General features: G+C 33.4%; 1 protein-coding gene across 1 annotated transcript; it reads right to left on the bottom strand.

Moving 5' to 3' along the window:
* Positions 1–263: 263 nt before the first annotated feature.
* On the bottom strand, positions 264–26,716 carry LOC149793919 (palmitoyltransferase ZDHHC1-like). Its single transcript, XM_089969066.1, has 8 exons — positions 26,708–26,716; positions 25,428–25,603; positions 17,844–17,945; positions 16,450–16,574; positions 13,752–13,877; positions 6,266–6,347; positions 4,462–4,520; positions 264–572 (listed from the first exon to the last, which is right to left on the bottom strand). Exons 1-8 carry the CDS (start codon positions 26,714–26,716, stop codon positions 466–468), a joined length of 786 nt encoding a protein of 261 aa, XP_089825192.1. The 3' UTR covers positions 264–465.
* Between the last annotated feature and the right edge of the window lie 133 nt (positions 26,717–26,849).

Raw genomic sequence — 26,849 nt, 5'->3', positions numbered from 1 at the left:
TTCTAATGTCTCATATGTAAATTAGTTCCTTAATATGACACATTAGTTTGAGTGTACACTCAAGCTCTGATGTTCTGTGAATATGGGGTTTGGTCCTGAATTATAGACATCATTAATTAGAATGTATTTATCTGCATGAGGTGTGGAATGATTGTGAAGGGGACTCAATACTGATTATTAACAGACAAAATGAGCCAGATTTACAAAAAAAGAGTTTATTATTAAACAGGTTGTGGAATAATAGTACATGTGACTATGCTGTTTGATAAACCTAACTCCTACACCAAGATTGATATATGAAAGAGAATTATCACATCAATAACAGAATAGAATACAACAAAACTGGACAGAGCTTGAGGAATGGAGCGAGAGTGAAGATTAGAACAGAACATAATTATAGAACCTAACGAGTGGAGGAACAGAATGAAACAGAAGTTGTGAAGTGGAGTGAGAGTGAACGGCACCTCAGAACTCATCAGCTGTAGATCTGACACTGTCATACTGTGATTCGATGTTGCCTTCATTAGACGACTCAACAATTCCAACACCATACAAAGGTAGAATGCATGCACCTGTAATGGAGAATTTTCAGTAATTAACATACTGATATTTTTAAATTTCAAGTACCAACAGTCCTTCAGGTACAATTACTATGGTCCTAATTAAAGCTCAACTATTCATCCTTAATTTGAAAAGACACCACCTCCAAATACTGGGTCCATAACTTGCAAATATCAGGCAACCAAGACTCTATGTAAGTTCTGCAGAAAACAAGCATGTAATTTTATATCAAACCAGCCCTCAAATTTTACTGACACAAATTCTATTTTTTAATATCATCAAGTTTATGACTTTCTTTGCAGAACAAAGAGCATTCATAAAAACGCAAGCACATATCGTATTTACCATATTTATTGGGACACCATAAAATAATTAATTTCTTTCCTGTCTCAGAACTTAAGGTGAAACTTTTCACCTATGTCCTACGTCCCAAGACTTAACAAACATAATGAATTTCTGTTTAATTTGACCCCCCTCCCACTGCAATAAAACAGATAAACAAAACACTTATTTGATATTAAAATGAAAGAAGCTAATCTTGTATTCCTCTTTTTTTTTCATCTAGAGCATTAAAGAATAAAATATATTAATGAATTCTGTATATGTAGCATAGGCATCCACATTATAGCTTGTATCACTTATGACAGATTACACACAATACATTATTCATTGACCTGAACATAGAGAAACAAATCGTATTTGGTTGTACTCAAATGTTGGAATATGTTATCCGACTAAAAACAATGCAACAAACTTGCAAATGAGAGGGAAATAATTAACCAATTGCTTGAAAGCATCTGTCATTCATGGATGAGAAGGTTGTTGGCATCCGTTAGTCTCGAGAGACGATGGAAGTGCACCCATTTGAGATGTTCTGGTTGGTGGTTGTGCAGCATGACTGCTGTGGCTATGTAGTCCAACATGGGAGTGGCAGTCCTTGCTGTACTTGAAGGTTGTGTCTGGTATTGGTTGGAGCTGCTTCTTTTTCCTCTGTGATTGTTTTTCATCAGCTAGCTTGTCCTTGCTGGCTTTCAGACCAGTGATCAGAGCATATTGCCAGTTTGACCTATCTAGAGCGAGCTCTTCCCATTTGTTGACATTGATATCAAGGGCTTTCATGTCACGCATGCATACATCCTTGAAGCGGAGATGTGGTCGTCTGATCGACCTTTTGCCAGAGGTGAGTTTCGAATAAAGAATGTCTTTGGGGATCTGTCTGGCATCCATCCGATGTACATGGCCCAGCCATGTGATGCGACGTTGGCAGAGGAGTGTGACCATGCTGGGAATCTTGGCACGTTCGAGCACCTCGTTGTTTGTTACTCGATCGCTCCAGGTGATCCCGAGTATGTGTCGGAGGCATTGCATGTGAAAGGTGCTCAGTCTTTTCTCTTGTGAGGCGTACAGAATCCAGCTTTCACTGGTGTACAGGAGAGTGCTTAGCACGCAGGCATGGTACACGGTGATCTTAGTGTTCACTGTCAACATGCTGTGTTGTTCCACACTCTCTGTGACAACCTGGAGAGAGTTGTTGATGATGGTAGAGCCGAGGTACATGAACTGACTGACCACCTCAAGTTTGTAGTTGTTGATGATGATGCACGAGGTGCTAAATGCAAAATAACCATGCTTGTATTATGTCCAGGTCAACTAAATGACAGTATTTAGCAAATAAAATCGTTATTTGAAAATACATTCACTTGAGTGCAAATGAGTGCAATCTTCTCGCAACCATGGGTTACAAAATGTATTATCAAAGCAAGTTATAGCTGTGTATACTATTTACTTGCAAACATCAATCCCCATGTGTTAACTACGCCTACAGAGGCCAAGCAATCAGAAGCCCAAGTGGTGAATAAACACAACTGGCAGCAAGCAGTAAATTCAATGTTTTGAACTTAAGAACAGGATATCAAAGACAAATATTATTTTTATAACAAAGAAAGCAGACTTTGGTTATTTTTAAGCCTATAATTTTTTAAAGGATATTAATACAAAGGTTTTTTTAATTACAAAGCAAGCTGACCTTGGAAGACGTCTTTGGATTCTTTTAAGTAGCCAAAATGTGTTGTTTTTTTTTAATATACAAAGTTGGACAACATAGGGAAACAAACTTTTATTCCTTTTCACTAGTTTTCACAGGAATTTTGAAGAAAAAAAAAACTGAAAGAATGGAACAATTTTTAAAGTGATACCACACAGTTCTTCATGAAAGTCATTGATGATCCATGTCCCCCAAAAGGTTTGGAGAAAAAATCATTTGATGAATTTGTGATGGCCAGAAGAGAAGATGATTTTGATGACAATATGATCATTAACACAGATGAAATTTGAGTGTATTTTATTTCTGGATGGATTGTCGATAAGATAGGGGTTAAAAGTGTGAAAATTAGCACGACCGGTGCAGATTTTTTAAAAAAAATCTGACTTTAGTCCTTAAAGTTTCTGCTTCAGAATATGTTGTCTCCAACAATTATTTTTCACAGCATGAGAAAGCTAAACAACAAATATTCATGCATTTGAAACAATTGATTGTATGTGTGCAGGAGAAAGGATGGGTTGATAAGATGATATTATCTCAACTACACAGTTTTATATTTTGTTTTTAAAAAAATTCAAGTTGGAGTGCGCATTCCGACATGTAATTTTGAATGATTTAAAAGGTGCCCCATAACTTACGACTGAAAAAAACTCCAATGTGTTGCAGATCATCTACTGCACAACAAAATTACTTTAAAAATTAATTTACGGTGTCCCAACAAATATTGTGTCCCAACATATATGCTAAATAGGGTAGTCATATCTTTCATTAACAATGCAGGTCACAGTTCAGAAGCAAATAATGAAGTCATGATTTCCTCCAATATAATGGAATAATAGTAATAATAATAATAATGAGGACTTTGTATAGCGCCTAGTCTTTAGAAGCTCTAAGCGCTTTACAACATTAGACAACACCTATAAGATAAGAAACATAATAATATTATTACAAAAACAAACATCATGAAATTAGAAAAACATTAAACAATAAAAAACATGCTGAGAATATTTCAGGTAGGAAACATTATTAGGTCTTTAAGTTTGTTCTTGCAGTCGAAACAAGTGAGTTTTGAGAGCCCTCTTGAATGTGATCACTGTGTCTTTGTGTCTAAGTTCAGTGGGCAAGTCATTCCACGTTGCTGAGCCCTCCAGGTATGCAAAAGAACGCTGTCCATATGACATTGTTTTCATAGTGGGAATAATGAGTATACGATTGTCAGAAGAGAAGCGTAAATATCTTGCTGGTGTGTACTCATGGGTGAGGTCAGATAGGTATGTTGGACATGTTGGACTCTAGTCCAACAGTGAAATGTAGCACAGAGAACAAATTTTGTGTTTGATTCTGGATCTAATGGCAAGCCAGTGTAGGGTACTATTATGGGTATTATTATGAATAATACAGGGTTCCTGCCAAAAGTTTAGAAAACAATTTCAGACCTTTTCCAGACCAAAAATTTCCAGTCATAACCATGTGACAAGTTTATTAACATAATGATAGCAATAGGGAATGATTTTTTTCCTCACAGTTTTAGAATAAATAAAAACGGAATGTTTTCTGTATTATTCAAGGGCACTAGTATCCAAAACTGAACTCATCTTCATGATATCTTTTCAGATAAATTCTCAGGAGGCATGGAAACACATGCATCGTCCACCATTTCTAATATTGGTCTTGGCCTCGTGTTACTTCAAGCTGACATTTGCATATAATTTTTTTCAGAAAATATAAAATATGACATCCTTACCATTTAAAATAATTAACTTTTTAGTAATTAACAGTCTTTAACCACATCTAAAATACGGTGATCGTATGTCAAAACCAACAAATGTAAGTAATATATCATATCATGATAAACTGACCCTGTGCATGTCCTCCATCAACTCCATGACTCTTTTTCCCTCCAACTTTCCAGCATGACCTGCAAACAATGAAATTATGATAGTGTTATAAACATTAGCAATTAAGCAATCTGTTCAATTCACATTCATTTATTGATTGCAGCATCCAGTATAATTTCTCATATGACAAGACCTGAATGCCTGTCTTGTACACTTTTTAAGTGGCAGTTGGTTAAATATATTGAAAAATGATTGTGATCTTTTTTCCCCTAACACCACTGCATACCATACAAAAATCCAGATGAGATTATTGCAGAACCATTTACTAGGTCAGATTTCTAACCGTAATTTGTCATCTGTCCATCCATTAGTAATGAAGATACAGACTTTAGAAGTTTGAAAAATGACTGGGAGTAGTCAGCAGATGTACACAGTAGCTTTACAATTTTAAGAAACTTGTGAGTACAATGTTATTTTGTGCGGTGTGCACATTTTCTGTATAGAGACTGGATTATACAAAGCTTAACATGAATTCAATATATAAGTCATGCATACATATATCTACTTGATTCACTTTTTTAATATTTAAATTTTCATTCTTTAAAAATGTTTGTTCTGAACTAGCATACTACATTAACTAGTGTTTATCTTATCCTTCAGATATCGGAAAGATTATGTCCTAGGAGTACTGACTTCTGAGTAATTTCTTGCTATTCTCTGTCTTCATTTAAACAAGCATTAGGCATGTACTGCTAACCAATACACCTTCAACACCTTAAAGCATACATAATTTTTTTAGTAATTAACTCTCCCAAGAAAATTTTTTCCATTAAGTGCTGCACCAAAGTGCCTGAAAACTGATCAAATGCATAACATAACCATGCAGACAGAAAGATGAAAGGACAGAAAAGAGTAATGAAATTGTATGATTTATTAATGTTGCATCCAGAATATAAACAAAATCCAACAACTGTATGTATTGGGTGGAGGAAGACCTGCAAAGACCCTGGGAAGAATCACTGACCAGTGTGAAGCTACTGATGTGCTTTGTCACTTACCCACATTGGTCATGCCAAGATTTGAGCTCACAGTTGGGGTAACACATATGAGTGAACTCTAAAGTGCCTTAGACTACTTGCAATCCCCTGCATTATAATGGGGAAGTACTATATAATTACTATAATTTAGGTTACTCTTCTGGAAAAATAAACCAACTTTTGCATCATGTTTTGAACATAAATTCCAATAGAATATTATACAATTAATCACTTTTCTGTAGGTGAATATTAGGTATCATGAACCAGTGATCCTGATATTGACCAATGTGAAATGGATGTCAATATCACATGTTTACTTATTCAACTGAGTTTATCTACCCACTAAAAATTGAAAACTATTTTACTGCCATGGTTCAGTTAAAAATAATTTTTTAAAAATTTGTTTTACAATAGTGTAAAATTTCATCTTAAACATGAAAGTATAAAAATGTTATCACATCATCTCCATGAAGTATAAAAAGTTACTGCAAATTACATGACCTGTTGGCCAATCAATAAAAGTGTCTCAGAGGATCTTGCAATACAATGATAATCTTCCCTCCATGGCCCTCAAATTTCATGCTTTTATGGTGTCAAATAAAACTGTTTCTCAATATTTCACCATCTTCCAGTCTGTTAATTTTTTTTATTATAAGAGCTTTTCATCAAGGCTGGTATTGTTAATTTAAGCCTACACACAAAATTTCATCAAAATATGACAATAACAATGAAGTAACATGTGATTACTCCTTTGAACAGAACACCAAAGTTTACTACAATCAATCTACCTGGCATTTCTCCATCTGGAACGACATCTCTCTATTCCCTGCCTGATCATAAAGCAATCAACGGGAAAGAGTCTGCGGTGATCTACAAGTAAGAAATCAAAGTTTAAACTTCATTATAATTTACAATACTCAGAATCTCATTCTCAACTTTAAAGCATATACAGGAATAATTATATAAATAAAAACTAAACTATTAAATTTTAGAATTTCAGCGAGAATTATTTTTAAATGTTAAGGATATCAGCAGTGCTTAACAGCTCACAATATCTGACAGAAAAGTAAAGTGATTCAGTTTTGAATACCATGTCCAATGAAATTGTACAAACATAAAGCATGAAAAGAGAATTATAATGCGTTTTGCATGGCTCACTGAAACTCTAACTTTGACCTTTTGATCACAAAATAAGACACATTAGCATCCAACCTGTGGAGTTTGATATTCAGCATAAGTTAAATTATGATAGAATTTAAATTAATTTCCCTTTGTCAGTCATATCACAGTTACCTGACCATTCATTTTCTGATGCCAAAATCAATAAATTTTCTTAAATCATCTATGCAAACATGTAAATAAGATTATCATTGCTCAATCAACTAAGAAGTTGTTATACTGTAACTGGAAACCATTTCACATGGTTGTCCACAAAGGACCTGTAACTTTCAACTTTGTACCCCAATATCAGTAGACTTGTTTGTGTCAAGGACAAAACATCTCAAAAGACTAAGTAATGTTTAAGTAGCTCAAGTAGTTGCACTTTAGTTATTTTCTTTTCTTTAGACAGTCTGATGAAGGTAAACACAGACCACACAACAATATGCATCACTATGTAATTATACTTTCTTGAGACAGTCTGATGAAGGTACAAACCATAAACAATATGCATCATTCAGTAATTATGCTTTCTTGAGACAGTCTGATGAAGGTGCAAACAAAATAAAACAAATTATGCATCACTCTATAATGATGGATATGATAATATTTATTTTATGTATAAAAAATCTATTTCAGAAGTGTTGCTCAATTATAATACCTATGTACCTAATCTACCTTCAAGCCCGCATTACTAATCTATACATCTATCCATGCATACATCTTTACATCTCTCTATTTCTCAAAAGAAAACAATGCCTGGTAATATGCAATATAATGTCAACAAAAGTATAAGGTGAGATTTTATACATGAAAATGGAGTGAATATCTCCCTTTATTATTAATAAAAATATGTGTAATTAGTCATGCTAATGCACAAAAAGCAATATATAAAACACAGGAACTTTAATAATGAAACATGCAGAAACTATTTAAAACTGTGCTTCTATGAAATTAAGCATCTCAAACATTTTAAGAAACTATCTTTGGCTAATAAAGATTTTAAATATGCAAAGAGTTCAAATTATATCTTTGCTCCAAAATATTCAAAACTTCACCCAAACTGAACAATTCTAGGTTTTTGAAAATTTAAAACATTTAAATAGGGTCTTGATGGCAAAGGACATAAAATAGTAAGATATGTTGGCAAATTTCAATATAAATATTAATGAATCATTTCTTACTTCTCAAGTTCTGATCAAAGCAATAGTGAGATGCAGCCTAAGCAAAATAAAAATGTAAAATAAGAATTCTTTATTTAGCCACAATGGTTTAAAAAAAAGAATTCTTTATACAGTGTAACTCCGCTATAATATGACCCGTGATAACGCGAATTCTGATATAATGCGGTCGTGGCATGGCTCCTGAAATTCTATATATTCATTCGCACACAAGAAAGTATTATTTTGATCAGAGTACGTGAAATAGTGTATAAAAAATGTATAATTATTTTGGGGAAGAGATTGAGTATGAACATAATACAATCATGGCATGGTTCCTGAAATTTGAAATAGATGTACATGAGTTTTTTCTCATACCCGGAAAAATATATTTTATTTTAAGTATAAGAAATAGTGTGTAAAATGTTTATTATCATTTTTTGGAAGAGTTCGCATATGAATTAGAATATAATACAATCGTAGTATGGCTTCTGAAATGTAACAATTTCACCAGGTTCTTGAAGTGAGTAAAGCCAGTAAGTTGTCTTTAATAATTCTGTATAAAATCATTTCTCAAACAATAGCTGACATGTGTTTCTTCCTTTACTACATATACAACCAAGCAGCAGACAATGCGGTAGTTGATACAAGATTCTCACAATTTAATAAACATAAAAAAAAAAACGAAAACCGCCAACATGTTTGCTGGGCTTTGTGATGTTATTAGATGCAATCAGTTGACCAGTAAATAATGTCCGCTTTATTAGCGGTACAACTGATAGGGTATGAAATTATGCACGTGTTCAGCTTTAACAAATTTATAACAGTGACTTGTGATCATTGTAGGCCTACTGCACTTAGTTCTCTGGTTATACATGTGTATGGTGTTTGCTTATAAACTTGCTATTAATTAACTATTTTTTATAAAAATATTTTATCATTTTGGAGAAGCAAGTTCACAAATGCCAAGTTGTTCTCAGCAGTTTGCACAATGATTAGTATAGTAGTCTTCATACGTTTCTTTCGATATTCATGAATCTGACGTAAAAGTTATATGCACGCTGAAAGCATGTGTTGATTGTTAATTATTCATGTTGTAGTCATTGAAACGAACAGGTGTACAAGCATTAATTATTGGAAATTTAAATGGATAAATGTACATATAAACACATATGAGAAAATTTTAGCAGTATGAAATTTGTACAGACACTGTTCATAGACCCTGGAACGTAATGAACCGTACACGTGCTTCATCTTTCTTAACCTAATTTTGCTGTTAATTTTTCCCATTGAATTCAGACACATAATAATCTGTTATAAAATTAATAGTTTAAATATGAATGCAATTTTTGCAATGGAATTACATGAAATGCATGCCACGACGGCATGATAGTAAACGGTGTTGATACCCTATTCATGGTATACATTAGACATGAATACATGTATATGTGCCAATGAGTTGTTCTTTGAAAAAGGAAAATACTGTAAAAACCTTGCTTTAACGCAACCTGATTATTAACGTGATCCAATTTTTGGACCCCAATTATTGTGTTATAGCGGGGTTCTACTGTATAGCCATAATGGTCATTACAATAAGCATGCTCTATTTAGCCATAATGGTCTATAAAAAAATAATTCCTTATTTAGCCATTATAGTCAAAAAACATACAAGATAAACATGTAAATTTTAAAGATTCAAACAAAAATATGATATAATCATAAACAACGAAAATACAATGTCACTGTATGATTTTGGCAAATACTACTTTCATGAACTTTCTTGGTCGAGTATAATTTACTTTCAGCAAAATTTGCCAATGATTTTATTATGATTGTCATAAACAACTTGATCAATAATTGGCATAATATGCTAGCAGATATGGTTTTATGAAGTTTGCCAAAATTATACATAGAATGAACAGAATATTACAAATTATGGTTAGAAAGTATTATTCTTTGACTTTCAAGAGGTCTACAAGGGTTAATTTTAGGCTGTTCCCTCGTGCAAAGGATGCTTATTTTTTTATCTTTGGTGCCAGTAGGATGCATAAAAAAGTTTATGACCCCTGCTTTTCTTAAATCTAAATGACCCCACATCATGAGCTGGAAGGGGCTATTAATAGGCCCCACATATTTGATTTCTGAATGAATTATAATAAACTATCAACTACTTTTACAATATTAAACAACTGGATTATATTTTTATCTTATAGAAAATCGCATTTAAATCAACTCTGATATTGAAAAGTAACAACTAACCATCTGATGGCAGTCTTAAAAAAAATGTCTGAAAAAATAGTGCTTTTTCCATATGTATTCTTGAACAAATATTCCTTGCTTAACTTAACAAATGCTGTAATCATTAACATTTACAATGCTAACCACTTACTAAGTGACTTTTTACAACTATTAAAATAATTTTACCATCTGCACTTGGTGAATATGCACATTGCTTGAAATGCAGTTGTTAGCATAACATATACTTACTGTTGATAATATAAAAAAAACTGTACTATCCCATTTATCTTTTATTAGTAATTTATGACATACACATTAAATTACTATCAGAGGTCTATTTATAGATACTGTTCTTATATAAAAGTGTCCCGACCGCAACTGAAAACACCTCTTTACAAAATGCTGCGGGGGGGGGGGGGGCATTCACTCTATGAAAATACAGAAAAAGTCAATGAATATAGACTGCAATGAACTTGAGCTCTCATGCAAACAAGACTCCTTGAATTAGCTTTTGGAATTAATTTATGACACAAACATATCAAAATCAACTTTGAATAATAATTGTGAAAAATTAATTCATAGGCTAGCAACACTCAAGTGTACAAGAACACAAAGATCATGCACAAAAATGTTTTGCCAAAAACACTTGGCAGCAAGCAAATACTATATTGGATACCCTCCTTAGAAGAATCTCAACTTTGATAATTAAAATGCTTTCAGTATACCATTCCATGACATCACCAGATCTCTTTTAAAAAAAGGAGAAAAAACTGTACAAAGACAACTAACACTGTACAAAAAACTTCAACTCTGTTTAAATATTAATTTGACTTAGTTATTCTATCTACAATTAAAACCTAAAATCAAAGCCAGATTGGGCAGAGATGAGATTAAAGTATAGTAGTTTGTCTATGACATTTGTTTGTGAATGAATCAAGAGAATGAAGTACACCAGCAAAAAATATCCATGCTAATTTTGTTAATGTCCTGATTTGATGAGAATGAAGAATACTAGCTCATCTATTTGCTCCTTCACTGCTTTCATGAAAACAAATTATATGTTGATCTAGATCAAGACAAATCTGGCTGAACTCCTACATATGAAAAAATACAGTAATAACACGGAAATGTATGAATGTATTAGAGCAGAATGGCTATGTCAGCATAATACTGCCCAATGCAGATTAAAAGTAAGGGCTGTTACATTGAAACATATATGGTATGCAGGGAAGACATTTTAAAAACAAACAATATATGCCAGGCTACTCTGAGTTTATATGAGAATTATACAAAACTGTAAATTGCATCTAGGGGTGACAACTACACATTGAAAGTGCCCTCCCTTGGTTCCATACATGTTTTACTGGAATTACTCTTGAATTCTATAAATACAAATATAAAAAAATGCCAAAAGATTTAGGAAGATACATCCTTCCAAATGAACAAAGAGTACAAGATAATAGATAGCAAAATTACTGGTTCTAAAACACAGATTTTCCCTAATTTTTTATGGGTATAAATTTTGGGAGATTCTGTTGCTGCTAAAAACCACAACATTAATGACCAAATGAACACTCATTTTTCAGATGAAACAATGAAATGGATCCCTTGCTTAATGCTCAATTCTTTAAGACTGTTTTCAGTGAGTGAAATTAAAAGAGATGATAATAAAAAGACAAAACCAACTCTTTATTGCTATATTTTTTTTTTTTTAATGTAGCAGAAAAGCGTTATTCTTAATCAGTTTAGCAGAAAACGTTAATTTGGTGATAAAATGTATAATGAGTCTGTTCCTGTAATATTGAAATGATGTAACTACTTTAGGAAAAAAACTGATATGAAAAATTATAAGAAGTTAACTGAATCCAAGTATAAAATAAATGTAAAACCATGACTGAATATGTGTCAAATTTCAGTGCTATATTTTTAAGTCGGGTTTGTGTACAGTTTAACATATTAAAGTAAAACTCCTCAAAATCAAACACCCTAGGGATGAAATTGGTTTTCGGTTTTGGAATTTCTGGTTTACAGTGGATTTTATGGATGTGAAAAAATGTCTCTTTGTAACTACTTATATGATGAGAGAGGGAGAAAATATATGTTGAGTATACAAGAGTACATCGGACTAGGCCAGTACCTGCAATTCTTGTTGGGCAAGTATTATGATGCTGTAATTGAAAGAATTAGAACAGAAAATACAAACCACGAACAATCAAATCTTGCAATCTCAAATCAAAGAAATCAAATATTCCATTTAGATGAATGTATTAAACATTAAATCTATCTTAGTATAGCTTGACTGAGATCAGCAGAAAAATGGATGACACACTGAATTCTTGTTTTAACTCTTTACCTTCTGCTAATGTATATAAGCGACCATAAAAACAGCCTTGTAACCCGAGAGATGCATATACAAGCTGCTAATAATACTTTCACTGTCCCAGCTGGCTCATACATGCATTTCCGTCCAAGGGTTGGGAAACCCCAGATACACATATACACGTTTAATATTAAAGCTTTGTATTGGATGAAATTACAAACATCCGTTCTCTTTTATAATGTTTAGCCAATGAAAATAGTCCTTATATAAAATGATGAACGTATTCTATTAGTAGTTTTACAGCAAATAAGCGGGAAATTCTACTGAAAACGAGGTCAATGGTGACAGTAAAACAAAATGTCAACATTCATGTATTCCGACAACAATTCTGATGGAAGTTTTGAAGGATTTGAAAGTGATGATATTGATTTTAACCAGATTCAAGATGAAGGATTGGACATTAGTAAAAGTCCTGTGTCGACACCTGACATTTCAGGTTTATCTGAACCTGAGGATGAAACACGAAACAATCAAATCTGGTTGGAACACGAGACCGGTAAATGTGGACGACTTTATAGCAGTTTCAGGGCCAGTATTTATTTTATAAGAAAATGCAAGGGAGATAGATTTCTTTCTATGTGCTTCAGGCAGTATCATAAAAAATTACCAAATCTGCAATAAAATAGTGGACACACTGGTGTGCAAAATAGTGGTGAGAAAAGTAATCTAATATACATTTTAAACACAGATGTATTGAGATATATTTTTTATTATAAATATGTGAATAAAAACATTGATTCCTGTGGACTATATGTACATGTTGGTGGAAATGAGTGGCACAAAACATTGGTAAGTGTTCAAAATTTTATTTTTCATTAAATTACATAGTTTGCATGGGACAATATTTATACAAAAAATGTAAATAACTCAAGAAGTTCTCACTCAGGCAGCTATTATGATGCTGCTCTGGGGTTCAGCCTACAAACAGCTGCTAGAAGGCAGGCTGCTTATCAGGCTTAGTAGCCAGGGCAACAAGTACTTGCAGTAGGTAAAGAGTTAAGTCTTGCAAAAGTTAAATAAATCTTATGCTGTCTTACCTTTCTTACCAATATCACTTAATTTGACAACTATTTATTTTGAATTTTTGTGTTTATAAAAACAAACAGAGTACATGGGGTACAACAAATTGCAGACCTTTGTTCCACTGGATTTGAGAAGTTGTGTGAACAGCAATGGTTAGTTGCGAGAAATCCAGCAATCCCACAGCCTGGCAGCATATCTGACTTAAGTTGCATTAGAAGGTGCAACATTACAGATTTTTGTGACTTAGTAGGAAGGATGCTAAGAAGAACAAAAAAACCAATGGTGGTGTGAAACATCCATGAAGGTATAACTTACTATAGTAGCAGTGAGAGCCAAAGAGATGGATGAGTAGAGCACATGCCACACTTCCCAGGATAGCAGTAACTCCAACAAGTGCCAGCCAGCCTTCATCTGTGGCAGGACAGTAAAAGACTTTGAACTCTGAAACATAGACAAACATTAGGTAAAATAATGCTGTCAATGATAGAAAATCTCAAAAACAATGTACTTAAAATTACCATAATGTGCTGATGTCTGGACTAATGACTCTCTCAAAGAATTATTAAATTTTACAAAGGCATTAGAGAATATTATGCAATTCTGTGTGAAATGAAATAAAGGTAATTGTGGATAAATATCATTCATAATCATTGTTCCATCAAAGGCTCTTCTATCAATGGGCATTATGGAGATGAAGCAAAGAGGTCACAAGAAAATTGTAAGGAAGTAAATACTGAACACGTAAGGCATCCATAATCAGTGTTCTGATTATTGACAGAAAATGCACACAGAGTTAATAGTAAGGAAGCATACAAGATACAAAGAAAAATAATTCTGATGAGTTGTTTGCTAACAATAAACCCACTCATTCAACACTTGATTTTGTGACAAAATCTTTACAGAAACAGTAATTAAATTTAATAAAATAAGTCTCAGTGACCCAGTTCTCAGTTTCAGTGTTCAACACAACCTAAATGCAAGTTTGGTGGCAATAGATTAAACAATTTTGGGGTAAAAGTCCAGACAAAATCTTTAAGCAAATCAGATGTAAATAAACCTTAGAAAATAGGCACAATAACCGAATCTGCATTTTAAAATGCATTTTCAGTGCAATAGTTTAATGGTTAAATTAGACAAAATAGACACAAGTTTCAAGCACCGCTGAACAACCCACATCACAGTCACCCAGACTTGACTTGTGACCCACTTTCATCATAAAATAAAACTATGGTGCAAAATAATAGCAATAGCAATAGGTCAAAAGAAATTAAAATAAGAAACACTGAAAACCAGTTTTAATCAAATTATATGAACATTAGGTCACAGTGACTCACTTTGATGCACCATAACCATTTATTGCAAGATGCATTCTTATTGCAAGTTTGATCAGGTTTAATACTATAGGAAAAAGAGCCTGGGCAGGAAGGAATCAAGCCATGTTCAAATTCATGGAGAGTATGTAACAATGACCCAGCTTGGATGTAGCATATCTTTATTCTAGGATGCACACTAAGTGTAAGATTTATAAATGAAAATGAATTGGAATGAAAAAAACGGTTTGCTAGGACATTATGGACTGACAAATCAAAATCTTCAGTGTTCATTTTAAATTTTAAAGCAAACAGCCATACAGATCCTGACTTGCTAGCATATTATGAACTGGTGGTTAAAACTCTTCAGTATTCATCCTGCATTACATCTCTAAAGTGAATGGCAACACAGATCACATTCCTCAATATTCATTCTACGTTTAATGATATTAAACAACTATATGGACCTTGATGTGGAGAGTATTATGGACTGGCAGATCAGGATTTCCACGGTTCATTTTATATTTAATCTAAGGTAAAGGTCAGCAATACATTCACCCTAGCACGTAGGAGTCTTCAATAGTCATTCAATCTTTGATTTGATTTTTAAAGTGAACAATACAATGGACACAGACTTTTCCTCATATTATGGAATGCCTGGTAAGAGTTTTCAATATTCATTCTACCTCCGATTTGTAAAGTGAATAGCAATATAAAACCTGACCTGTGTTTACTCATTATGGGATGACAAATCAGTGTCTGCAATATTCGTTTTGTCACTGATTTTAAAAGTTAACAATTAAACATATCAGACTTTGATTTGCTAGTACATTATTGGCTGGCATTTAAGAGTCTTCAATATTCATCCTATCTTTGATTTTTAATGTGAACAAAACAAAATATCCTGATTTGCTACCACATTACAAATGGGCATATCTGGATCTTGAAGTTGTGTTACATGTTGGGTGTATATAATTTCCTAATTAACAAAGTTTAAAAGATACTTACGTGCTGTCGCACCGCTGGGAATGCCTGTGGAATAGAAGAAAAAAAATGTTGGTGGACAGATGAAAACAACTGACCACATATTACTATTAACGACTATATTAAGTTTTAACTGAATACCGCAGTCAACATGACCATAACTTCAAGAAAAGTAGTGACACAAAGATTTTTCAGGATAGATATGAAGACAACCATTTCGATGGCTGGATGCACATTATTTAATCTAGGATTCTACATTACAAGAAATAAAAGTTCAACTTATATTTAGAATTACCCTTTGATTATTCACAATTTACATCTCTACAATTTAAAAAAAAAAAAAAAATTTTGTTTTCTCATCAAAACTTAATATAATATTTTACCATACAATATATTATTATATTTCATATAATTTAAAACATAAAATTACTTATCAGCAAGCAAATGCAATGTCTTAACTTAGCATATATAACTGAGTCTAACAGTGGACTTAAGCTCCCCATAAAGTATTTGTTTTACATTGATAATATATATATATATATATATATATATATATATATATATATATCAGTTTTTGTTGGTTTTATCTTTTCTGCTGGGGGGGGAGAGAGAGAGTAATAAGTACTATTAAAATTGTTTTGTGATGACATATCCATCACATTGCTTCAAGTTAAAAGTAACATCCACAGGTAACAAAATTTAAAGTGTAAAAGACTTACTGACATATGGCAGAAGGATGACCCGAGCACTCTTATCCGTATAATATGCCACAAATTCCAAGAGGGCCAAAGCTACTATTAATAGAAGACCTATAATGGCTGTGACTACGTTGGCAAAGAACCATCTGAAAAAGAAAACAAACAGAATTCAGTTTCCATTAAGTTGGTTACCAGGTTAATTTCCCATTAAGTTGGTTGTTTGGTTGAAATTCCTGAAGTTCACTTTCAAACCTTAAGTAGATTTTTATTTAAATTAGTGCTGATCAAAGTAAATTTAGTTAAAACAGTGTTTCAGCCAGATTTGATAAAATTGCCTTGTTGAAGGATGACCTGGGCTGATCTGACAGGACTGCATTCAGCCGTCTAAAAAAATATGCCAAACATTCACAGCATTAAGTTAATGTACATAAAATGTGCTTAGTTTTCATAGCATTAAGCTGTGTATAAGATTATGTCAAACTTTAACAGCATTAATCTGTAAATAAAATGTGCCAACAGTATTAAGATGTACAAATAATGTGTGAAACTTAACATGGTTAGATTTGCTGTACTGAGTTCAATAAATGCTTCTGCCATTAGCATTATTTATATATGCCACAGATTATTAACTCGGAATGGAGTGGACTGTTTATATGTTGGGTATTACATAATGTAACTCCAGATTTGGCATAAATGATCATCCCAACACTAAATTCCCCATCCTATGAGGTTCTCCATGTATTTAATCCCCACATGCATAATGTAGTTCTAGGAACACTTGAGTGGTGACCATTTTGATGTGGTTAAAAACTAGAATACATGGAGGAAACCATCATATCTTGTTAAACATGTAAGAGAGAAGGTGAACAAGGAAAGCATAACACTCATACAAACTCAATGCCATTTAATCAAGGTATTAAATCCAAAGAGACATTTGGCTGTAACAGGCCTTGAAATGTAGTTCAAACTTACCCAAGGTGGAGATTGGAGACATGGCACTTGTACTATTAGTAAACACATGGTCATTACACTATTTACTCTTGTATTTGTCCTTATGATCCAGACAGGTAAAACCAAACTGACAAAGAATTTGGTCTGCTACACATCAGGTGTTTAGCAATGATCTCATGCATCAAATTATCCTAAATTCTGATCACAAAAAGCTAATGTAACACATAAAATGCAAACTCGACCTTCCTCACTTACACAATGTAAACTCCTTCCTTGCTTTACACAAACAAAACCCCACATACTTTTGATCCACCAATGAAATTTGTCATCCTTTACTCATCAGAATAATTACACTACATTTATTCTCATCTTAAAAATGATCAAAATCACAAATAATGCTTCAATTAATAATAACCGATAACTTCCATGGAACAGTAAGAATTAATAAAGATAGATTACTTTACCTGAAGTTACGGCTTCCGACGCAATTATTCAGAAAGAAACAATGGTGATCATAACCATCTACACACTTGTTGCAGACTGAACAATGTCTTGTTCTGGGACTCCTGAAAAAGAGGAAGATGAAGAGTTTTAATTTATTTGTAATAGAATGTCAGTCCATTTTCCTAACTTTACAATATGGTGCCCAAGCAGTCCTACCTCATTGTCTTTTGAAGCAGCTCCAACCGAAATTTGAAAGTACATGGCTAATCATTTGACAAGAAAACACTGAAGAAAACCAGATTCACTAAGCAGAGAGCACATGTCAATGCGGTAGTCACGTGATACCAGCAAAAACATCACTGAAACATGCTCAGTACTTGTTGAAAAAAGTTTTCTCCACCCTGCTGTGATACCAACAGTTTTCTGGTCATTGTTTGCTGAAAAAAAAATGTTGCGAATTAAGTGTGCATTTAATATATTTATTTACGAACATTACATGACTTCTATATATTTTCTAATTCTATTGACAACAACTTTGGAAATTTGTATATTGTCATAAATATCATGTGACTGTGATCTCTAATGCCATTGACAACTAGGTTACAAGATTTGTATTATAATGGGTCATGTGACTTGGAAAGCAAATGGTGAGTTCCATGTCAAATTTCTGCAACAATGTCCTTTTCTCTCGTTGATGAGTTGATTAAGGACATGACAAATGCTACGTTTACGATTTTTGAGAAAACAAATCATATTTTTATCGATTTCATGCAGGTATATCTCAATAAAAGTGACGTTCAAGTTTGCTAGGCCAGCTAGAAAGCAGCTACCCTATGCCTAGTCCTACAACGTAAGACATATCACCCAATATTTTTGCTCTGGGTGGGTGATGGGTCTTACCGCCTAACTACCGGTAATGGCACTGTGTAACGGGTTTTGATGTCGACTAATAGTGTAATGAAAGTTAAATTTACAGGAATATCACATACAACTAGCAAATGATGCTTTTCTACAAAGTAAAGTTATAATGTTTTTACCAGACTTTACTTAACCTAATGTCTTTTCTCTAATAAATTCAAATTCTCACAAAACAAATGGACCTGTTTTCAAATTCATTGACCTATATTTCATTTGGTTGGAAAGGGATGAAAGCCTGGAATGCCGAAATCGGGATAAGTTGAAATATTATTCTTTAACAAAACAATTAAAATATATTATACCTATTGGAACTGTAAGCAATGTTTCATTTCATTCAAGAAACAAATCCCCCACAAGAACCTATTTAAACATACTTCGGCATACCTCGAATACCGTTGCATTGCAACAAATTCAAATGTATGTCAACGGAACATGAAAATGCATCCATTTGCTAGTGTCATATTTTCATTCTGTCAGGATAAAGACAGCACAGTAAGTATATTAATTACACATAAATTAGTGGAAGAGTTTCGATATAGGCGGCCAAGTGTGTGAGATATTCCTGAAATTTTTACTACTCATTCCGATGTCAACCGACATTGGAACAGGCTATACAAAGCCATTATTTGGGTAGTAAGACATAGCACTAAAATAAAAACAACACATGCAATGTCCTACATTGTAGGACTAACCTATGCCGACACCAAATAGTGTCAGCGAATTCCAAAATTTTGACAGGCATTTGACTCTGATCCTACAACCCAACATAAATGTCCAAGTATCAAAAATTAGGTGGTAAGGCTCAGAGGAAACTCGGACTAATGACCTGTTTGACTTGTACTATAACTGTTGTATATTTGTCAATTTGGTTTACTACTGAAAATTATCGACTAACCAGCAGCGTCTTTATCATGCTCCAACGTTTGGGATAGGAATAGCTTCAAGCACGATGCCAACAAGCTAAAGCTGTTTTGATGTACCAGACTGTACTAATAGTCTAGTGCCTCTATTTCGTAGACAGAGTTACATTTTACAATATCGTAGCTAGGTGGGTGGGTGTTGTCAACATTGACAGTCAATATTAATTTATTCATTAATACCTACTGTTATGCAATGCCAAACAATGATTATATTGATTCCTGGGTAAATTTCATATTCCCAAATAAACTGCTCATAAATCATCCTTTGAAGTCTTTAATTTCATGATGTTATGTATGGAATACATGTGTACGACACACAGTACTAATGGTATGGAAAAATTGGAACCAGCCTGGAAATGGGTGAACATAAATTAGAGTGTATATGGGTTAGGCTGACCAGGATTGGTTAATAATGTTATGTTGTCTGAAAAAGAATCCTTTAAGATCTTATCCTAGTTGTAGGTGAGAATTTTTTTAGAGACATTGTTTTATTGATGGAAGTTCAGTCCTCTAAGTCTTGAGTTAATGGAACACTCATTACTAAAATTAGCACCTGACCCTTTGGTACAGAACTGAAAACACATGCTTCATACACATGCAGGTCCAGAAAATGCCATGGCTTATATCCTTTCCTCTACACAGAAGCTGACATCCTGGTTTCATCTATGCTGATAAATATAGGTTTGATCATGAGCACTCAAAAATTTTAAGTTACTGAATTTTTAATATCATGGTGTTTGCATAGGTTTACTATAGGAACTGAATAAGTACCTTGAGTCCTGCAACACTCCTAGGCATTGGCCTCGTTTCCAAATTTGGCTCATTTGGAACACTGCCATCATTATCTCACGTAATGGTTAGTGGTCGCTTATGACATCACTCATTTTAAAGCTAAACATTTGTTACTACAAAGCTGGACCATTGAGAAATAAATTCGTTGTATGAACACAGCTACACTCTGGGTTATACATGTTTAAAAACTAAACCCACAACCCTTGAATTAGGTGTCCAATACTCCACCAATTTAATGACCACAGCTCTCCAGGCTTATCATAAAAGAATGATGGTATTCTGACAAGTGATAGTAGCCACAAATAAAAGTTACAAATATGGCTAATCATCAAACATTCGTTTATCATATACAAGTATTATACTGCTATCCTGTCTGACGGTATTGATCTATGCATAAAAGCTGAGCCTGGCTTATCCTGAAGTACGGATGCATCACAAGATTTATGGTATCCATGACTTTTCAAGACCCTCAAAATTTATTTTTAAATTCCGAAACTTTTCCAGGACGTACTGTCTCCATGACCTGCAGGAACTCTGTAAAGATTATAGGATCTCTATGTGGGATGCAACAAACATTCTGGTCATGATATAAAAGTATACAAAATTTCATCCCTTAATCTCAAATGGCTCTGAAGTTATAGAACAGAAGGGAAAGTCTAATGGAAAGCATAATATTTTACAACCTTATCAATAGCATCACTTCTGTGATACACAACACATTTTTCAGTGATAAATGTACAAGCATGCCTTGAGGTTTATCCCCTCAATCTCAGATACCTTTAAAGATATAGAGTAAAAGGGAAACGACTAGTGATGAATTTAACCATGAAGATATATTCATCCAATGATATATGCAACACCTTCATATGACAATGAATAAATAAACCAAGTTCCATTACTTAATCTCAAATGGCTTTAAATTTGTCAAGTGAAAATGAAAGTATGATAATGTGAAATGTGGATATGGTATCTTTGTTTTGTTATAAATAGCAGGGGACAAAAAAAATGACCCCACTACAATAGCCATCCCTCATTGCCCAGTTTCAGTCTTAAGACATTCATAGCTGTAGTAAATTAACTGTTGTTATATATATTGCTTGTGGAAATTATACTTTATGTGTTATCAATTAACTGAATGTTTATATTTAAATTTAATGCGAATATATGAATTGAATGTGTATATTTAAATTTAATGTATATATGAAATGAATGTGTACATTTAAATTTAATGTGTATATATGAATTGAATGTGTATATTTAAATTTAATGTGTATATATGAATTGAATGTGTATTTTAAATTTAATGTGTATATATGAATTGAATGTGTATATTTAAATTTAATGTGTATATATGAATTGAATGTGTATATTTAAATTTAATGTAAATATATGAATTGAATGTGTATATTTAAATTTAATGTGTATATATGAATTGAATGTGTATATTTAAATTTAATGTGTATATACGAATTGAATGTGTATATTTAAATTTAATGTATATATATGAATGTGTATAGTTAAATGTAATGAGTATATATGAAGTAAATGTGTAATTTTAATTTAACTTAATATATATATATATGAATTGAATGTGTATATTTTAATTTAATTTAATATGTATATATGAATTGAATGTGTATATTTAAATTTAATGCGTATTTTTGAATTGAATGTGTATATTTAAATTTAATGTGTATACATGTATATAAATTAAATGTGTATATTTTAATGTGACAGAAGATCAGAGTCTATCCTGTTTGCAGAGGTTCAGTTCACAGAGCAATTATGAACTCATAATCTATGGGTCTTAAAGAATTAATACCCATCCAGGCCAGCCCCAAGGGTCTTAGATTTGATACCCATCCAAGACAGCCGCAAGGGTCTTTGATTCGATACCAATCCAAGCTAGCCCTGAGGGTCTTAGATTTGATACCCATCCAAGCCAGCCCCAAGGGTCTTTGATTCGATACCAATCCAAGCCAGCCCTGAGGGTCTTAGATTCGATACCCATCCAAGCCAGCCCCAAGGGTCTTAGATTTGATACCCATCCAAGCCAGCCCCCAGGGCCTTAAATTCAATACCCATCCAGGCCACCTCAGACAGCTAAATCAGTTTGTTCTTGGAAAAGGCATTTATAAGTCCAATCTCCACTACATCATGTAGTCAATAATAATAATAATAATGAGGACTTTGTATAGTGCCTAATCTTTAGAAGCTCAAAGCACTTTACAACATTAGACAACACCTATAAGATAAAAAACATATAATGATATGATTACAAACACAAACACCATGAAATTAGAAAACACAGAAAAAACATGCTGAGAATATTTAAGGTAGGAAACATCATAAGGTCTTTAAGTTTGTTCTTGCAGCCGAAATAAGCGAGTTTTGAGAGCCCTCTTGAATGTGATCACTGTGTCTTTTGTGTCTAAGTTCAGTACGCAATTCATTCCATGTTGCTGGGCCCTGGTAAGCAAAAGAACACTGTCCATATGACTCTATTTTCATAGTGGGAATAATTAGTATACGATTGTCAGAAGAGGAGCGTAAGTATCTTGCTGGTGTGTACACATGGGTGTGGTCAGATAGGTATGTTGGACTAGAGTTCATCAGTGAAATGTAGCACAGAGAAAAAAATTTGTGCTTGATTCTGGATCGAATGGATAGCCAGTGTAGGATACAGAGCAGCGGGGAGGTGTGCTCTGATCGTGGTACTCTAGGTATGACCCAAGCGGCTGTGTTTTGAACTTTTTGGAGTAGATATTGAGATGAACCAGACAGAATTGAGTTACAATAATCCAGTCTTGAAAGTACTAATGAACACACAAGTGTTTTAGTGGCACCAGCTGAAAGATATTTGCAAATGGAGCTGATGCATCTCAGCTCAAGATATGCAGCCTTGCATATGTTCATGACATGTTGGTGCAATGTGAAAGTACTGTCCAGAGTAACACCTAGGTTTTGTACTAACTGTGTGAATTTAATGTTGGTGTTGCTGATATTTATTGTTTGAGGTAAAGGATGTGAATGAGAATGTCTTTGTGTTGTAATCAGAATGGCCTCAGTTTTATCATCATTCATCTGCAGCTTGTTACAAGTCATCCATGATTTCACATCAGAAATGCACCTCTTTACACCTTGGATGGTCAACTTCAGTTGGGTGGCTAGATTTGTATATTTGGGTGTCATCAGCATACAATTGGTGAGACACTGGCTGAGTGTATAGAATGAAGAGAACAGGTCCAAGAACAGACCCCTGTGGAACACCACAACATTGATCAACTGGGCTGGAGTGTATTCCATTTGCAGACACAAATTGTGTCCTGTTGACCAAGTAGTACTTGAACCACAGTAGGCTGTATCTTTAATTGCATGAATGCCAAATACATGCTGGACATGGTTAAGTAATATATCATGGTCTATTGTGTCAAATGCTCCAGACAAATCAAGGAGGATGAGGACTGTAATCTTTCCGCTATCCAAAGCAGAGAGAATGTCATTAGCTACTTTTAGAAGAGTAGTTTCAGTACTGTGGCAAGGGCGATATGCAGATTGTACATTGCTAAAAAGAGTCATATATAACAGGTACATACATACATACATACACTAGTTGTCTTTTTTCTCGTGTGAGAAACCTTATTAAACGATCACAAATGGAACTCAAATATGCTTATGATTACTAGATTTGAATATTGATCTTACTCTGTTTAATTCTTGTAAAAGATGTATGTATTCAATAAAAACTAAAAACTATAGTTGTTTTTGCTCATGTTTGCAAGATGTCACTCACGTGAGCAAAATCTTGCTCTTGTTAACAATTCCTGCACATGTGATTTTCTTATTAGAATCTCTTTGCTCATGTGAGTTCTACCTAATTTGCATGTTAGATCTCACATGAGAATCTCAAGTGCAGAAGGGCAGGCAGTTTTGGTATGGGACTGTTTGAATTCAGATGAGATACAAGCAATGGGAGACTAGAAACTGGGCGATAGTTCTTTAAATCGTTATGGTCTAGTGTTGGTTTCTTCAGGAGAGGCTTTACAATGGCAGTTTTGAAAAATGACGGGAATTTCCCTGATGAGAGAGAGAGGTATTAATAAGATCAGTTAGTGAAGGCAATACTGGATCTAAGCACTCAAGCAGCAGTGATGTTTGAATCGGACCAAGTTTGCATGACTTTGGTGCACTGTTCATCAGGATTGTACATATGAAATCCATAGAGAAAGGTTCAAATGCTGCTAATGGTTGCCACTCAAATTCTGTATCCCAACTGTATGGTGACGAGTCAATTTATATTGTGGTGTCAAGTTTATCTCTAATGGTTTGTACTTTGTCATGGAAGAAATTTGCAAACATGTCCAGAAGGTCGACTGGAGAGAAGATAGTTGGAAGTGGTGTAGATTTCTTCCTTGACATTAGTTTGTTAGTAAGTTCAAAGAGCTCTTTGCAGCTGGAAGTTTCCATGATCTTATTAGTGTAGTGGGCTGATTTTGCTGCATGGACTATATTTGTGACATTCTTCTTAGCGGCTTCATAGATTTGCTTATAATAATGTGTTAAAAGTGCCACAGAGTATTTTGCACAGCTAAAAACAGCTTATGAATATATATTCAGTTAATTTCTTATCTGCAGTCTTAATACTATTATGACACATCAAATATTTTAATGTCTTCTTCTTGGCACTGAATTAAATGGTTTCCTTTGTATGTAAGCAATCCAACACAGTGATGTTACATTATAGAAGATCTAAATTTCTTCCCAGAAACTAAAATTTCATTAGATGTGTATTCAAAATTAAAAACTGCAAAACAATTATTCAAAACATTCCAATTAATTTCCTCTAAATAATTCTATTAATACATTATTTTATTCTTTAACAAACTAAAACATGTCCATGAATCATTTCACAACACCTGGTAGGGCTAGAATTGTAAAAAAAACCCCAAAATTATGGTAAGAAAGAACACTTACACAGTAACTCTGCAAATATGGCAATAGAGACATTCAATCACATGGGGATGCACACTGCGATCAAAGAGTGGAAGCTTCATCTTTTGATCCTTGGATAGCACGGATAGATGTGCAGGATTTATACTCATGGCAACAATTCGGCAAACAATCTGGGCAAAAAGGGCTGCCCCAGGAATCTAGGCATTAGTTATGGATTATAAACTGTAAGTTTCAGATTAACAACAAGAACTGTGACAGACAAATACTTAGGACAAAGCCACACCAAACAAATCATCTGAGTATTACAAACTTCATTTTATTTTAATCCTAATCACAGATATTGCATAGTTCCAATTTTTTCTGTCTTTCCGGAGCATTATCTTCTGCTTCACTCCTCTAAGAAATTATGGCAAGCCAAATTGCTGTTTATTCCCAAAACTATGTATCATCTACAATTAGTATAACATCTTAAAAATTAAATACCATATCTAACAATATTGACAAGATATCTAATAGTAACCATATCAGAAATTGTATACATTTGTGAGAAATCATATACATTTGTGAAATAGAGTATAAAATGAACAAGATATCTTATATATAATGCCATATATATCTGTTAAAAGTTATAAGACATCACTTCAAATAATGTTTTAAAGAAAAGCCTTTTTCATTTTAAATGTGAAAGCAACTACTCTATTGTCTAAAATTATTCCTGACCTCAAAGTTTTAGAAAATAATTATTCCTTACAACTCTTCATCTCTTTCCTCAATTATTTTGTATACTAGCAATCTCTAAAATAAAGTTATAGCTACTTTTGTTTCTCATTTTATTTCATCTTTTCTTTTTTACTTGGAACTTTTTCACTGTTTAATCTTTGTAAATTTTAGATACACAAGAACATTAAAACTAATATTTGTGTTGAGAAATATTCATACACCCCAAAAACTAAGTTTTACACAAAATCAGAGACAATGTGCTATGTGTACACAGTGAGGCCTACCAGTAACGTTCTCAGAATAATGTTAGAGACAATATGGTATGTATATACAGGAGTGGGGACCTACTTGTAACATTCTCACATGATGTTAGAATCAATATGGTATGTGTATACAGTGGACCTACCAGTAACATCCTTACACACAATGATAGAGACTTATATGATGTGTATACAGGGGACCTACGAGTAGCATCCTCACACACAATGATAGAGACTATAGGATGTGTATACAGGGGACCTACCAGTAACATCCTCACACACAATGATAGAGACTATAGGATGTGTATACAGGGGACCTACCAGCAACATTCTCATGAAAAGATAGATGAGGGTCCATACAGTTTACATCTGTGATCATCTTAAAAGGAAATATGGTATATTTTTTCTACCTGAAAGTGATGCAGGAAGCCTATCTAATTAATAATAATAATAATAATAATAA

The sequence above is a fragment of the Sinohyriopsis cumingii genome, chromosome 8 (genome assembly GCF_028554795.1).
Source record: "Sinohyriopsis cumingii isolate HCF-2022 chromosome 8, ASM2855479v2, whole genome shotgun sequence".
NCBI classification, from domain to species: domain Eukaryota; kingdom Metazoa; phylum Mollusca; class Bivalvia; order Unionida; family Unionidae; genus Sinohyriopsis; species Sinohyriopsis cumingii.
Note: the sequence above shows the minus strand (reverse complement) of the source record. Positions and strands in the feature narration are given on the sequence as shown.

Bases quoted from the DNA above. Each gene is read 5' to 3' on its own strand.
- LOC149793919 (XM_089969066.1), bottom strand. The intron at 4,521-6,265 runs GTAGATTGATTG...CATTGTTTGCAG, and splicing joins TCCAGATGGAGAAATGCCAG to GTCATGCTGGAAAGTTGGAG. The intron at 573-4,461 runs GTCAGTTTATCA...TCTCCATTACAG, and splicing joins TGATGGAGGACATGCACAGG to GTGCATGCATTCTACCTTTG.